Below are 16,489 nucleotides of genomic sequence, written 5' to 3'. Positions count from 1 at the left end.
TCACTTGAGCCACACCTCCGGGCTTTTTTTCCCCCTCTGTTTTTCCAACAGGGCATTGCATTTTTACCCCAGCTGGCATGGCCCACTGCCCTCCTTTTTGTCTCCTGAGTGACTAGGATGACAGGCATACTCACTGCACTCAGCTATTGGTTAAGATGGGATCTCACTGACTTTCTGCCTGGGTTGGCTCAGAGCTACAGTCTTTCTGATCTCCACCTCTCAATGTAGCTGGGATTATAGGTGAATAGTCAACTTTCTTTTCAAGGATTTGGTATTCAGTAATGAAGAATTCAGCACCTCTTCTTTCTGCCCTTCCCACATGCTGTATTCTCTCCCCTGTTTGAACCCACAACCATGTATCTCCCAAATAATACTATATCTCCTACTGGACTTTCTGTTTCTGATCTTCATGTCGTAGCCTCTGTTTTTGCCACCCTTCTGAGGTGGCCCTGTAAGCAAAATTTAAATAAAGTGTAAGTCTCATTGTGAAAGCCCCAATTCTTATAGTGGCCTCCAAGATCCTGTAAGAATTGACCCCTGGTACCTCTGCAATCATTGTCCACTCCTGTGTCCACCGCTGTTGCACTCCAGACTCACAGCTGCACACTGCTGCCTGTGGGTCTTTGCACCTTCTAGGCCCCCTGCCTAGAACATTTTTGTCTCTTTCCTCTGCTTCAGTTACTGCCTCAACTTCTTCAAGTGCTGGAAGTCATCTTTAGGGAAACATCTCCTGAGCCTTCCTTTGAGTCTGGTCAGTCTCGTTGCTCCCTGAATTGCCTGTCTCCTTTCATGACCATATCTACCTCTAATCCTTGTGGGATGCACCTGCATGAAATCTCATTGTCTGTCCTCATTAGAGTGAGCATGTAAGTTCTAGGAGACCAACTCTGGCTTTTCTTCAGAGCCTGTAAATCTGCATCCTTTTCCAAATGCCTATGCCTGGCACAGAGACAGCAGTGTGTATGTGTGTGAGAGGTGGGGGGGGAGGGGAGGTGGCGGGGGGGATGAAAACTTCAGTCATTTGTTCTTCTCTTTCAGGTGTGCAGTAATTATGTATCTATAGTCATGGGACTCCAGCCATTTGTGGCATATTGAATGTGTCCCTAATTATCTAAAACTCAGAGGATTCCACATCCATAGAAGTATTAAAAGCTCTCAAGGACATTCTAAACATAACTTTAAACCTAAGCATATTCAGGAAGACAGAATTGATCAAAACACGTAAATAGACAAGCAACAGCCTAATATACACACACGGTCAATAGCATCAACCTTACAGTAATAAAGGAAATGCAAAGTAAAACAACATGGAAAAATGATTGGTTCACATTAAAAGCATTTGGTATTAAAAGGCATAGGAAAATCAGCCCCTTGGAAACGCTGGCTCATTTATAATTTGATCAAATTTTGAGGCTTGGGATCTAGTCTTCTAGTCTATACAAATTACTTCATGATCAGAGTGATTTAGATGGACCCTGTAGACACACACCTAGAAATAAGTATGTGCAGCAGACACTGTGCTTGCCAATCTTTGCTACCTGAAAGAACCCTGGGTTTGGAGTGATGCTTTTGGGTCCTGCTATACGTATGCATTGCTCAGATCATCTTGATCATGCTTAACCAAAGAAGGATGCTTTGGCAATGTGGCCAATATGGTAGTATATTTGCCTATATGATCCCCAGTACCACCATCACCAAAAACACTATTTCTGGAGCATAGGGGAATAGCTTCTTCTAGAAAGGATGCCCCTTGTGGTTGTGGTGTGTTGGTTGGTTTCCTAGGGCAGCAATCACAAAGTACCGCAGATGGTGCATCTTAATCAGCAGACGGTCCTGGGCTGCAAGTCCAAGCCCAAGGAGCTGGCATGCCGGTTCTTCTGTGGCTGTTCCTGGCTCATGTCTGTCCCTGGCTTCTCTTCTAGATCAGTGGTTTGCTGGCCCCCTTTGCCCATTCCTTGGCATGCAGAGTGGTCTCTCTGACCTCTGCCTTCATCCTTGCATGCCCTTTCTGTGCCTGGCCCAGAGTCCAAAATCTCTGTGTAATGGAGCCACAGACCATCATGAATTACTTAAGACCTCATCTAAACTTAACTGCCCACACTTGCAGCAGTCATGTTTCAGATACAATCATGTTCTAAGGTACAGGGAGTGAGGGCTTTAACCTGTGCACATGAATGGTCCCATAAGAGTTGGCAGTCAGTATCAGGGGTCTTTCTCCTCTTCTTTCTTTCCCTTCCCTTCCTTCTCATGTAGGTACCACTGATGCCCTGGTGGCCCACAAACACTACCTGCAGATGCTTCCAGAGGCTTCAGAGCAGAAGGACTCCCAGCCCTGACGAAAATGCACTTGAATCACTGAGGGTACTGAAGCAGTGTAGAATAGAGAGTGGGGGACAAGGGAAAAGTGGCTTGGCACTTAGGAGAGGGTACACTGGGATAGAAGGCAATGTGAGCCAAGTCCTGATATGCGGTGTCCTACCTCCCCTTCTGCGTTTGACCCTTCCTCTGAAGGGGTGAAGAGATAGCGGAGGTTTGAGAGAGGAGGCCCAGGTGAAACCCAGTGCATCAGAGGCCTGTGGGAAGGAGGGCGTGGCCATAGCTCCACTGCGTGAAGGCAAAGGTTGTACTAGTGTTTCCTGGGTACTAGATGTGAGAGGATGTCACCAACAGGTGGTCGAATTAAAAGTTCATGAGTATTAAGTCCATGTGTGTGTAGCATTGTGAATATTTCTGTTTGGTACTTGAGAGCCTCATGGATATTGGGAATCTCTTGGTCTTTTTATTCTCTGTAACACACACATGCATGCTACCTACTTGCTAAGTATTTTCTTCTTTCCTTGCCTCCCCCATCCCTCCTCTCCCCTCTCCCTCATCTTCCCTCTCCCCCCACCCCTTCTCTCCTGCCTCTCCCTCCACCTATCCTTCCCTTTCCCTCTCCTCCTCCTCCTCTTCACTCTTCTCTTCCCTCTCTCTTCCTCCCTCTCCCCTTACTCTCACACCATCTCTCCCTCTGCTTTCTCATTCTCACTCAGGCTGGTCTAAAAGATGCCATCTTTCTGTCTCCACTTCCCAAGTACCAGTCATTCTGGTATACCACTATATTGGCCTTATTTTGTTCTGAATAACTCATAAATTCTACTCCCATTTAACAAAGGTTTTGGCTTACTTGTTACTACTTAAAATTTCTTAAAAACAAGTCTGTGTTTCCAAGCCGCCAACTCCTCCTATAGCAGCACTGACACTTCTTGGGAGGAGATGAGTGTGAGAACAGCAAGGGGTCATGGCCTCCTCCTTTGGCCATAGAGGTGGGGGGGGTCTCTCCCTCAAATCCAGCCAGATGAAGAGACAGCAGCTCACAGATGATGCTCACAGGCTGACTTCTAATAGACCTGTGTGCTTTGTCATCATTTCACCTTCCGTGAAATGTGGAGCTGGAGACTGTTTGCATGGGGGAGTAGAGCCTTTGCCTTTATAGATTCAGTCTAGGCTAGATCCCCAAAAGAACTGGCCTTGCTTCTGTTTCTGCTTTTTTTTTCCCTGCAGTTATTAGATGGAACCTTTTGGAGGTGGCTGCAGGCAGTGGGTCATTCCAACCTGGCATCCAGAGAGAACATTTTTATTTTTTATTTTTTTTGGTCTGGTCGTGGGGCCTGAACTCTGGGCCTGGGCACTGTCCCTCAGCTCTTCAGCTCAGGGCTAGCGCTCTACCACTTGAGCCACAGCGCCACTTCTGGCTTTTTTCTTTTTGCTTATGTGGTGCTGAGGAATCGAACCCAGGGCCTCAGGCATGCAAGGCAAGTGCTCTACCACTGAGCTACCTTCCCAGCCCATAGAGAGAACATTTTTTGAGTGGAGCAAAGTATAGCATTAGTAGACTTCAGTCATGCTGACACTGAACATTATTCAGATTCTTTTTGTTGTTGTTGTCTTTATTTTCCAAGGCCCTGGTACTGTGGCTTGAACTTAAGGCCAGGGTATTCTCACTTTACTTTTCTGCACAAGGCTGGTGCTCAACCACTTGAGCCACCCCCCTACTTTTGCTGGTTAATTGGAGATAAGAATCTGTGCAGGTTTATCTCAGCTGGCTTTGAACCTTGATCCTCAGATCCCAGCCTCTGAGTAGCTAGGATTACAGATACCTGGCTAAAAAGATACTTGTGTGGAACGATTTTGATAAAATTAACATACACGTGGAGAGTATTGCCCGTGATCACTCAAGCCTTCGTGTTTCATTTCTCCTTGTTTTCTGTCTCTCTATAGGACACCACGTGTTTGTGTGGATTTAAAGCAAGATTATGTCATTTTACCTTTCAGGTAGAATAAACAGCTTTTAATTGTGCTTGCTAGACAAAAAACTGGAGTTTTCCTATGAAGGAAGAAAGCTTGACTAACTGGGAAAACGCACTCCATATCCACAGCCACATGCAGTGACTTGAGATAATGCTCATTTCAATTTGGCAATAAATATGCCCCATTTAATTTTTGGCCAACACTTGTGCTTTTTGTTCTCCATGGCTTGATTTAGAAGCAAGGAAAGCTAGCCAACGTTTGCTGTGTTTACCTGTGAGGCTTCCACTGATGTTGTGACAAGGATTTGTCACAAGACAAAAGCCATTGTGGTACCAATTCATGGCTTAAAGATTTCTTCACTCTAGCCTTGCGTGTGCGTGCGTGCGTGCGTGCGTGTGTGTGTGTGTGTGTGTGTGTGTGTGTGTGTGTGTGTGTGTGTGTGTGTGTGTGGTCTCTTCAAGCGAGATTATGTGTATTTCTCTAAAAATCAAATTGTAAATCAAGTGTTGAATTGGGGATAATCCTTTCTTTATATTTTAATTTGTAACCATTAAAAACTCCAGTAGATTATCTTTTCATCTTAAATTATTTTGGTGGAAGATAAGGGGAATGTTTCCATCATTTTAATTAATTGCAGTAACTTTAATCATTGTAATTACTCAAGCAATGATTAAAATAGAGCTAGAATTAATTTTGTAGTTACTCACGGGATCAAGTCACTCAGCTCCAGAATACTGTCTTGGTATTTTGCTTACAGTTTAAGTTTGTGTGTGTGTGCCAGCATGAGGGCTTGAACTTGCGGCCTGGAAATTGTCCCTGAACTCTTTTGCTCAAGGCTGATGCTCTACACTTGAGCTACAGCTCCACTTCCAGCTTTTGGGTGGTTAATCGGAGATAAGATTCTCATGGACTTTGCTGCTCAGGCTGGCTTTGCACTGCGATCCTCAGATCTCAGCTTCTGGAGTAGCTAGAATTACAGGTGTGAACCATTAGTGCCTGGCTTCACATTTTAACTGTTAAAGAAATAAACTGTATTCTTTTCCCAAGGTTGTGTAATAATTTGCCACAGAGCAGCTTAACACAACAGAAATTTATTCCTATTTGTGACTTGAGTCCCTGTCATATTGCCTTCCCAGGAATTCTGACATACACACCTCAAACATTATGGGATACATTAACATAGTGGAGCATTTCTTAACTGACACTTGATGTGTTAAAAGTGGTTTATTAGTATATATTAATAGAACAAACTGATGATGAAAGGGGAAAAACAAAACCTCTATTTCCCATTTCTTAGAGTTCCATAGGTCTTTTCAACAGCATGTTATGCGTACCTGAATTTGCCCACTTCTTCAGTCTACAGCCTCTGGTGGCTGGTTCTCATACATGTATTTTCCCAAGCACTGGCGTTACTAGGGCTGTACTCCCTTCCTTCTTCCAGCTTCTGATGGTTACTGAGTTTTCTGTACTTGGGACTGAATCATGCCAATCTCTGCTTCTAGTCCCCATGCTTCTCCTTCCTGGATCTCTCTGTTTTATAAGGACACAAGGGGTTACATTTGCAGCCCACCCAGACAATCCCCTTTGCCTCAAGATCTGCAACTGGGTCCCATCTGCTTACATGCTTCCTAAAGAAAGCATACTTTGGAGACAGCATAGTTTGTCCGTTAGCTTATTGGCTTTGACAAAGTTCCTTAGCCTCATTAAACTTCCCAGAGAGTTTTCAAAAGGCCAGAGAGAAATGATGGATGTCACTTCTGATAGGTTTTGTTTTCCTTTTTCTTGACTTGCCTTGACTTGTTTTCCTGTCTCCAGAGCCTAATCGCTCCTGGTACCTGTGGTAGAGGTACAGTAAGTGCCAGGTTGGCTGTGTTTCTGTCCCCTGAAGGGCTGCGTGGCCCTCCAGTGTCCTGCCCTGAACCCGCAGCTTAGCACAGCACGGTGCGATGACCCGTCCAAAGTACTGTGTGCAGGAACCTCAGTGTCACTGACTGGGCACACAGAGGGCTGTGCGGGCAAACCCCAGCATGGTGGTTAAGATGTGTGATAAATACGCCTTGGTGAGTGTTCCTGAGCGGGGCGAAGCTTCCTTGATGCAGAAAGAGCAGTGCTAGATGTGGGTAATGACATCAGATTTCCGTCTTGCTGCATGCAGTGCTTTGTCAAAGCTTGATTTCTCTGTGTCTTTCGTGTCTTGGCTGGGTACTTATAGCTGGTGTAAGCTTCTTGATGTGGAGGTAGTGGACCATGTCAGTCGGGTGAGGACCCCTGCAGCTGCCTGACATCTGTTTGAATAGGAATTAGTGACCTGCTGCGAATCTCCCAGTGTCTACCTAGCCAGCGCTCATGTCTAGCCATAGAGGATCGTAGGCTGAAGTTTGAACCTCCCTGACCCAGAGCTCTGTGGTATTTGGGGACATTCATTGATCCGACCTTGGCCTTGGTTAATGAGTCATTTGGTTTCCAAAGTCAGCCCTGAGTCACAGCCAGCCTGAAGATGACCTCAGCTTAGTCATAGTAATGCTCCAATGTTCCAAGGCCTCCTGCAGGGAGCTGGGCCTCCCTGGAGCCCACAGCCCCTCCTCCAAGAAGATACCTTCCCCTCTGCCAGTCTGGCTGTGCAAAGAAGCATATGTTAGGCACGGAGAGGTACAGCAGTGGTACTCACTAGACACTATGTTGAAAAGGAACGACACAACTTGTGGGGTGGGGATGAGAGGAAAGATCAAGGAAGGGGACACACACACACACACACACACACACACACACACACACACACACACACACACACACACACACACACACACACACACACACACACACACACACACACACACACACACACACACACACACACACACACACACACACACACACACACACACACACACACACACACACACACAGCCATTGGGGACAGGAGAGACAGAAGCCCACTGGGCAAGGAGAGGGGCTCATTCAGCTCAGAGTCACAGACACCACTGAGATCAGATGGGGTCAAGTCTTCTGGATGTGAGGGGCTTTTATTGATTTGATCTGTGATACCAAACACTTATCAAAAGCCTTTTTCTCTGAGTCAGCAACCCCTTTTATCTCAGTGATCTTTTGAAGTGCTCTTATGAGGTGTTTATGGCATCTGCGTTTCCAACTTGGAAAGAAATCTTTAACAGAAAGAAAAACTAAGTACACAGTCATCACCCTTACCATGGAGAACACACTCCAGAACCGCAGCATCTCCCGAGGCCGCTGACGGTACCAAACACCGTGTGTGCCAAGTTTTTCCCGCGTATACATACCTATGATCAAGTTTAATTGATAAATGAGACACAATTAGCGAGTAATGGCAGTAAGAGGACAGTTATAACTGTAGTGTAATGTATATTCTGTGACTGTGGTTTCCTCTCACCATTGGACTCTGCTGTGTTGGCCATTGGTAACGACAACCAAAGAAAGTGGGGTTGCAGACAAGTTGGGAGCGGGGGGCTGCTGGGAGGAATGCATAAGTTGCCGATGACATCTGGGTCCCGAGGGAATTTCTAAAAACTGAGGATGGAGATTTGATGACCCAAAGCAACTGGATAGTAGCATTCTGGGGTTCAAAATCAAATCGCTGGGGCTGGGAAGGTGGCTCAGTGGTAGAGTGCTTGCCTTGTATGCCTGAGGCCCTGGGTTCGATTCCTCAGCACCACATAAGCAAAAAGAAAAAAGCCGGAAGTGGCGCCGTGGCTCAAGTGGTAGAGTGCTAGCCTTGAGCTGAAGAACTGAGGGACAGTGCCCAGGCCCAGAGTTCAAGCCCCACAACCGGACCCAAAAAAAAATCAAATGGCCACTGCAGGGCAGAGAGTGAAGGGGCCATGCAGGGAGAAGTCTTGGAGGGTGGGCCTACGGAGAGTAGTGCCATGCACTCCCTCAGTGCTGAAGGAGGGGCTCTCTGGCCATGTTGGATCCACTTCGGAGGATGGAACATGGTACCCGTGCTTGTCAAATGTATCTAGTAAACAAGAGCTTGATTCAACAAACATATAACACAACAACTTCTCTCGGTGAGTGGAGCCTTCACTGGCAGAATCTCCTGCCAAGCGAAAGGAATTCTCTAGCCAAGCATAGTGATTCATACCTGTAATCCCAGCTATGTGGATGGCTGAGGCAGGGAGATTGTTAGAACCCAGTGGTTTGAAAACAGTGTTAAGAACATAGTGATGTCCTACCTCAAAGAAAACCAAAAATAGCTGACCATACAGACATATATCTAAGCCATATAACTATATGGCTATACGTACGTATCAGCATAACTGGGAAAAAGGTGCCGGCTCAGTGGCAGATCTTAACCAGTAACTGTTGTTATTTTTTCCTCAGTGTCAAATCAACAGTGCCTTGACGTCCTTCCACACGGCTCTGGAGCTTGCGGTTGACCAGAGAGAGATTCAGCACGTCTGTCTGTATGAGATTGGTAAATACAAAGTGTCTGTCCGGCTTTTTGTTACAAAATGGAATTAATGCTTTGGAGGGTGCATTTCTTCATTTGTAATGCTGTTCAGTTTGTCTTGCACAATGCTGCTTTGCCTCACATGGACTTTGACTGCTGCCCTGGCACTTGTAATGATACTCAGCTCTCGTTGCTTCCTAATTAACAGTTTGATTTGGAGCAAAGGGTAATGGGGACTGAACTGACTGTGTAACTATTTGTCAGTACCTTATTGAACTGTACAACATTGCTCTAAGCTTTATTCCTTTTTCAAATGAATGCTTGCTTGAGAAGAAAAAGCAGAGATCTATTAAATATCTACTCTCTACTTCTACCAAGGTTCCCTGAGACCTTGGACAAGTTGCTTAAGGTTTTTGTAGTACTGGGATTTGAATTGAGGGCCTTGCACTTTGTAGGCAGGAGCTCTTCACATGAGCCTTGCCCCCAGCTCTTTTCGGTTTAATTCTTTTTGTTTTTATTGTGAAAATACTGTATGGAGGGGTACAATTACATGGGCAAGATAATGAGTACATTTCTTATCAAGCACTGTAGCCTCCTCCTTTGTTTCCCCTTCCCATCCCATTCTTCCCCCCCACCCAACCCTCCTCCCCCTGCCCACCAAAGTTGTAAAGTTCATTTTCAACATAACGAAGTGTACTTCTCATTGTTGCAGTGGGTCCACCTGTATCCCTATTAAAACTATTTGTTTTTTCCCTTCCCCTCCACAAATTATAACAATATCAAATACAGTGAAAGCAGGGGTTATACTGTGGGGGAGGGACATACAAAGCAACAAAGAAATAATCTTATAAATGTGTTAGAAACAATCGCATGAAAGAAAAAACATTTGAATACATATCTTAGGGTTCATTTCCCTAACATCAAATTATCTGACCTTTTCTGCTTGACTCAGACATATGCTAGTTATTGCAAATAAAGGAAACCATGGGACCTATATTTCTTTGGGCCTGGCTTAATATAATTTTTTCCAAGTTTTTCCATTTCCTAACAAATGGGGCAATGTCATTCTTTCTGATGGAGGCATAGAATTCCATTGTGTATATATACCACATTTTCTTGATCCATTCATCTACTAAGGGGCATCTGGGTTGGTTCTATATCTTAGCTATAGTAAATAATGCTGTAATAAACATTTTGTGCTGGCGGCTTTAATGTGGTCTTGTTCGTGAACATTTGGGTAAATGCCCAAAAGTGGGATTGCTGGGTCTGAGGGGAGTCTTTTGAGGAACCTACATACTGCTTTCCAAAGTGGTTGAACAAGTTCACACTCCCACCAACAATGAAGTAAGGTTCCCTTCTGTCCACATCCCCTCCAGCATCTGTTGTTATTAGAGTTCTTGATTATAGCCATTCTAACTGGGGTGAGGTGGTATCTCAGTGTTTTGATTTGCATTTCTTTTATGGCTAGAGAGGTTGAGCATTTCTTCATGTGTCTATTGGCCATCCTTCTTTGATCTTCAGAGAAGTGTCTCTTTAAGTCTTTAGTCCACTTGTTTATTGGGCAGTTGTTTCTTTGAGGATTTGTTGTTGGGGGATTTAATTTTTTGAGTTCCAGGTATATTTTAGATATGAGACCCTTGTCTGTTGTATGGCTAGTGAAGATCTTCTCCTAATCTGTGGGCTTTCTATGGATCTTGCTAGCTATGTCCTTTGCCATGCAGAAGCTCTGCAACTTCATGCAATCCCGTTTGTCCAACCTTTCTTTGATTTGTTGGTTTCTGGGTCTCTATTAAGAAAATTTGGGCCTGCGCCAAGGAGACCTAGGGTTTCTCCTATTCCATCCTGTAATGTTTTCAGAGTGTCTGCTTTGACTCCGAGGTCTTTGATCCATTTGGAGTTGATTCTGGTGCAGGGGGATATATAAGGGTCTAGCTTTAGTTTTCTACAAGTAGTTAACCAATTTGGCCAGCACCATTTACTGAAGAGGCTGTCTTTCTTCCATTCTATTGTTTTAGTTCCCTTATTGAAAATTAGATGGCTATAGGTCTGTAGGTTCATTTCTGGGTTTTCAATTCTATTCCATTGGTCCTGAGGTCTGTTCTTGTGCCAGTACCAAGCTGTTTTGATTACTATGGCTTTGTAGTTGAGTTTGAAATTTGGTATTGATATTCCTCCAGCAGTGTTCTTTCTGTTGAGGATCGTTTTAGCTATTCAGGGTCTTTTATTGTTCCATATGAATTTTTGGATTGCCTTTTCTATTTCCTTGAAGAATGAGGTTGGAATATTGATAGGTATCGCATTGAATTTGTAGATAGCCTTGGGAAGTATTGCCATTTTCACAATGTTGATCTTTCCAATCCAGGAACATGGGAGTTTTTGCCACTTTCTAAGTTCTGTTTTGATTTCCTTTTTCAGGTTTTTTTAAGTTTTCATCGTAGAGGTCCTACACTTCTTTGGTTACGTTAATTCCCAGGTATTTTATTTTTTGTGGGGCTATTGCGAATGGAGTTGCTTTCCTAATTTCAGCCATGATTTTCTCATTGTTGGCATACAGAAAAGCCATTGATTTTTGAGGGTTAATTTTATACCCTGCTACTTTGCCAAAGTTTTGAATCAGCTTGAGTAATTTGGGAGTGGAGTGTATGGGATTCTTTAAATACAAGATCATGGAAGTGGCGCTGCGGCTCAAGCGGTAGAGCGCTTGCCTTGAGCTGAAGAGTGCAGGGACAGCATCCAAGCCCAGAGTTCAAGCCCCATGACCGACAAAAAAAACACAACAAAAAACAAGATCATGTCATCTGCAAAGAGGGAGAATTTTACTTCTCCTTTCCTATTTGGATCCCCTTTATGTTTGCATCTTGTCTTATTGCTGTAGCTAGGCATTCTAATACTAGATTGAAGAGAAATGGAGAGAATGGACATCCTTGCCTCGTTTCTGAGTTTAGAGGAAATGGCTTTAGTTTTTCACCATGAAGTATAATGCTGGCTGTAGGTTTGTCATATACAGCCTTTATTTTATTGAGGAATGTTCCATGGATTCCTAATTTTTCTAGAACATTAATCATAAAGATGTGTTGGATCTTGTCGAATGCTTTTTCTGCATCTATTGCGATAACCATGTGGTTCTTATCCTTGCTCCTGTTGATGTGATGAATTATATTAATTGATTTGTGTATGTTGAACCAGCTTTGCGTCCCTGAAATGAATCCTGTTTGATCATGGTGTATGATTTTTTTGGATGAATTGTTGAAGTCGACTGGCCATAATTTTGTTGAGAAGTTTTGCATCAATGTTCATCAAAGAAATTGATCTATAGTTCTCTTTCTTTGATGAGTCCCTGCCTGGTTTTGGGATGAGGGTTATGATGGCTTCATAGAATGAGTTCAGTAGTGAACTTTCTCTTTCAATTTCATTGAAAAGTTGGAGGAGTATTGGTGTAAGCTCTGCTTTGAAGGCCTTGTAGAATTCCACTGTAAAGCCATCTGGTCCTGGGCTTTTCTTAGATGGGAGGTCTCTTATTGCTGTTTCTATTTCAATGCTTGATATGGACCTGTTAAGAAGGTTAAACTCATCTTAGTTTAGTTTTGGCATGTCAACATTTGCTAGGAAAAGATCCATTTCTTCCAGCTTCTCAAACTTATTAGCATAAAGTTTTGAAAAGTACTCCCTTATAATGTTCTGAATCTTGGTTGTTTCTGTGGTGATGTTTCCATCTCATCTTTGAGTTTATTTATTTGGGTGTGTACTCTTCTTTTTCTGATAAGATTTGCTAAGGGTCTGTCAATTTTGTTTATTTTTTCGAAGAACCAACTCTTTGTTGATTTCTTTCTATGGTTTTTTGGATTCTAATTCATTTAATTCTGATTTAATTTTAATTATTTCTTTCCATCTACTGGATTGCGGTTTATCTTGCTGCTCTTTTTCAAGGAGGTTCAGATGTCTCATTAAATTGTTGGTTTCAGATCTCTCCAATTTGTTGATGTAGGAACTCAGAGCTATAAACTTGCCACTGAATACTGCCTTTGCTGTGTCCCAAAGGAGCTGGTAATTTGTGTGTTCATTTATGTTGAATAGCATGAACATTTGAATTTCCTTTCTAATCTCTTCCATGACCCACTCGTGATTCAACAGTGTGTTGTTCAGGCTCCATGTGTTACAGGGTTTTCTTTGGTGACTTTTGGCATTGAGTTCTAATTTTATTCCCTTGTGGTCTGAGAGAATGCAAGGTTTCTGAATTTGGACATATTTGCTTTGTGGCCTAAAATGTGGTCTATTTTGGAAAATGTTCCATGTGCTGCTGAGAAAAATGTGTATTCTGATGCTGCTGAGTGAAATATTCAGTAGATGTCTGTTAAATCGAATTGATCTATGCAGTTGTTTAGATCTGTGGTTTCTCTGTTGAGTTTTTGCCAAGTTGATCTATCTAGTGGGGAAAGTGGTGTGTTAAAGTCCCCAACAGTTAATGTCTTTGGATCTATGTGGGATTTGAGGGGAAGTAGTATTTCTTGGATAAATTTGGGTGCTCCATTGTTTGTCAAATAGATATTTAGAATTGTAATATCCTCCTGAAGGAGAGATCCCTGAATTAGTATGTAGCGACCTTCTTTATCTCTTCTCACTAATTTTAATTTGAAATCTATTTTATCTGATATTAGGATTGCAACTCCCGCCTGTTTATGGGGGCCATTTGCTTGGTATATTTTGTTCCAGCCTTTCACATTGAAAATGTGTTTGTTTTTATGGGCAAAAGATGTGACTCCTGAAGGCAGCAGATAGAAGGGTCTTGTTTTTTAATCCAGCTGGACAGTCTATGTCGCTTAATTGGAGAGTTAAGTCTGTTAATGTTGAGAGATAGGCCTGAGAGGTATTTGGGAGTACCTGTCATTTTATCCACCTTCTTGGAGGCTGCGGCAACTGGGTTCTTCCTATGGTTCTTGGATTCTCAGTTTGGGTGTGGTTTCTTCACCTTTATTGTGGTCTTGTTGGTTTTCTATGTGTAGGACATCTTGAAGTATCTTTTGTAGGGCTGGTTTGGTGGAGATATATTGTTTCAATTTTCTTTGCTGTGGAAGGTTTTTATTTGATCTTCAGTTATGAAGGAGAGTTTAGCTGGTTACAGAATTCTTGGTTGATAGTTGTTTGTATTTAGGGCATGGCATATATCATTCCAGGCTCTTCTTGCTTTGATTGTCTCTGCTGAGAAATCTGAGGTGATTCTAATTGGTTTCCCTTTTATAGGTGATTGATCTTTTCTCCTTGACAGCTTTAAGGATCTTTTCCTTGGTCTGAATTGATCCTGTGTGGATTATAATGTGACAGTGGGATGTCCTATTCTGGTCTGGTCTATTTGGAGTTCCAAAAGCTTCTTATATCTGAAATAGGCTTATCTTTTTGTATGTTTGGGAAGTTCTCTGCTAGGATCTTGTTAAACAAATTTCCTAGACCATTAACTTTTGTCTCTAGGTATTCCTCTATATCCACTATCCTCAGATTAGGCTTTCTGATGGTGTCTTCCAAGTGTTGAATAGATCTATCATATTTCTTGGATTTGTCTTGGATGGTTGTATATTCTTTCTCTATGATATCTAGGCTGTCTTCAATCCCTGAGATTCGATCTTCTGCATGGTCTAACCTACTATCGAGACTTTCTACTGTTTTTTTTATTTATTTTCCTTCTAATTGGTTGGCTTTGATGGCTTCAAATTCTTGGTTGGAGCTTTATTTTAGATCTTGTATGAACTTCTTTACTTCCTTAATTTGGTGTTCAGTGTTTATTCTCAAATCACTTAGTTGATTGGTTATGGTTTCCTTGGACTCCCATTCCTTCTGTTGGGTTCCATTCAGCATTCCCGTTGTGGTCTCTCTGACTTCTTTCAGCTCTCTGTTTATGAACTCCATGAATGCCTTTAGTGATCTTTGTGTATTCTCATCCTGCTCTCTCAATTCCTGTATTACTCTTTGATTAACTTCTTTATGTTCACGCAGTTCCTGTAGTTCTCTTTGAGTGTTCTCAGCCTGCTTATGCCATTACTGACTTTCTCTTTAACTGATCTCAGCCTGCTCACGCCATTCCTTTATTTCTCTTTGAGTGTTCTCAAGCTGCTCATCCAATTCCTGTATCAATCTATGAGTAGCTTCCTCACACTCATGAGATTCCTGTATTGAACTTTGATTTGCCTCCTCTCTCTCCCTATCACGCTCATACAGAGTCCTTTGCAGGTTTTCGATCTTTTCATTTACCATGTTTACCAGTAGTGTTTGTAGAGCTGTTTGGGAACTCTCCTCTGGATTATTCATTATCTGTTCTGTCCCCTGATTATCATGAGTGGGAGTTGAGATACCTGGACTTGCCATTTTTCTTTTGTTTTTCCGGCTTACTCTGCCCATTTGGGATGAAAGTAACACCAGTTTTGTGCTAGAACACTGTTTTAAGGCAAGCATCAACCAAAGTCTGTAGTTGGACAGTCAAAAGTCTGCAGATACAATCTAGTTCAACAGATATACCTATTCAACATCAAACAACTATGTATTAATGGGCTACAAACTGCAAAAAAGAATTTGGCAAACAGAAATTATTAGGTTTAGGGAGAGATGTGGGTAAAAATAGGCATAGAGGGATGTGGAAAGGCCGTGGGAGAGTTAACTAAATCCTAATCTCAAAGCAGGAAATAGGTTGGATAGAATGATAGTAGAGAGAGAAAAAAAGAAGAAAGAGAAAGAAAAAATACAAGAAAAAATAGAAAAATGAAAATTAAAAATTAAGTGCAACACTTAAAAATTATGCAAATTTGAAAATGTAATATTCAGAACAGAACGTGGATAGAATAAAAGAAGGGGAGGGATAGAAAGGAGATGTGAAAAACTAAAAAACAAAAATGCTTAAAATATTATATTCGTATAAAGAGGTAGTACTGCTATTAAGGAATTTGTCTAAGAGGTTTTAAATTGAGTAATAAATTTCCGATTAAGTGTGTACACAATGTGTGCTAAGGTCTAATAATTGACTACAGATATATCTGAGGATGAGCAGAACAGCAATTAGTCATGCAAAGAAGAATGAAAGAGAAGAAAATCGGTTTAGTTCTTTTATGAATAGACTCTTTAGCCTTTCTCCCCCTGGCCAGACTTGAGCCAACATCCTCCTCTTCCTCCCCATAGCCCCAGCTCCAGCTATGTTGTGCAGCACTGTGCCTGGCTGCTTAAAGCCTGCTGAGCTGCTGGAGTGACAGCAGCTGTGAAGTGCAGCTGAACCCTTACAGGGTGCCTGGCACGCGGAGTGTGTGCATGCTTCCATTGCATCTTCATCCCCCATTTGGGGAAGCGGGGTAGGAGGATTAATACATGCACCTGTAAGTGTGGATTGGCCAACCTCCCTCCTTTAGAGTTGATGCTGGGTCTTTGTAGATTGCACGCACAAAGCTCTCTGACCTTCGTATATTCTTTCAAAATCCCTTATTGTAACACTTCCTCCAATATTCAGAGAGGAATAAACACAATTTAGGGCTTGAAACAAATTTTGGGTTGAATGGGAGATTCATAGTTTTTCGAGTCTCAGCTTAACAGTGCCAGGCTACACGGTACAGGGCATAGAGAAGGAATGAAGAAGGGGTAAAGAAAGGAGAAATGGGGACTCTCTAGGCCCTCTGGGGGAGGCTCAGGGAATCTGTCTCCCCTGTGGTTCCAGGTCTGCTCCACCTGCTGTGGAAAAGTGCCAACGAAAAGATTGGGAACTACCCCACAATAAGGAACATGCTGTGTGGAAGGCCTGCATGG

The 16,489-nt window shown here is 42.7% G+C and overlaps 1 protein-coding gene across 2 annotated transcripts in view; it reads left to right on the top strand.

The window, feature by feature from the left end:
- Ttc39c (tetratricopeptide repeat domain 39C) overlaps positions 1-16,489 on the top strand; it is a 93,231-nt gene that overhangs the window by 66,083 nt on the left and 10,659 nt on the right. For both annotated transcript variants that reach the window (XM_070029427.1, XM_070029428.1), the window contains exon 7: positions 8,647-8,740. In XM_070029427.1, the coding sequence (XP_069885528.1) occupies positions 8,647-8,740 (94 nt within the window). The remainder of the gene's footprint in view (positions 1-8,646; positions 8,741-16,489) is intronic.

Source organism: Dipodomys merriami, unplaced genomic scaffold, assembly GCF_024711535.1.
Source record: "Dipodomys merriami isolate MVZ:Mamm:240054 unplaced genomic scaffold, mDipMer1.0.p SCAF_2, whole genome shotgun sequence".
Classification (NCBI taxonomy): domain Eukaryota; kingdom Metazoa; phylum Chordata; class Mammalia; order Rodentia; family Heteromyidae; genus Dipodomys; species Dipodomys merriami.
This window is presented reverse-complemented; position numbering and strand designations above follow the sequence as displayed.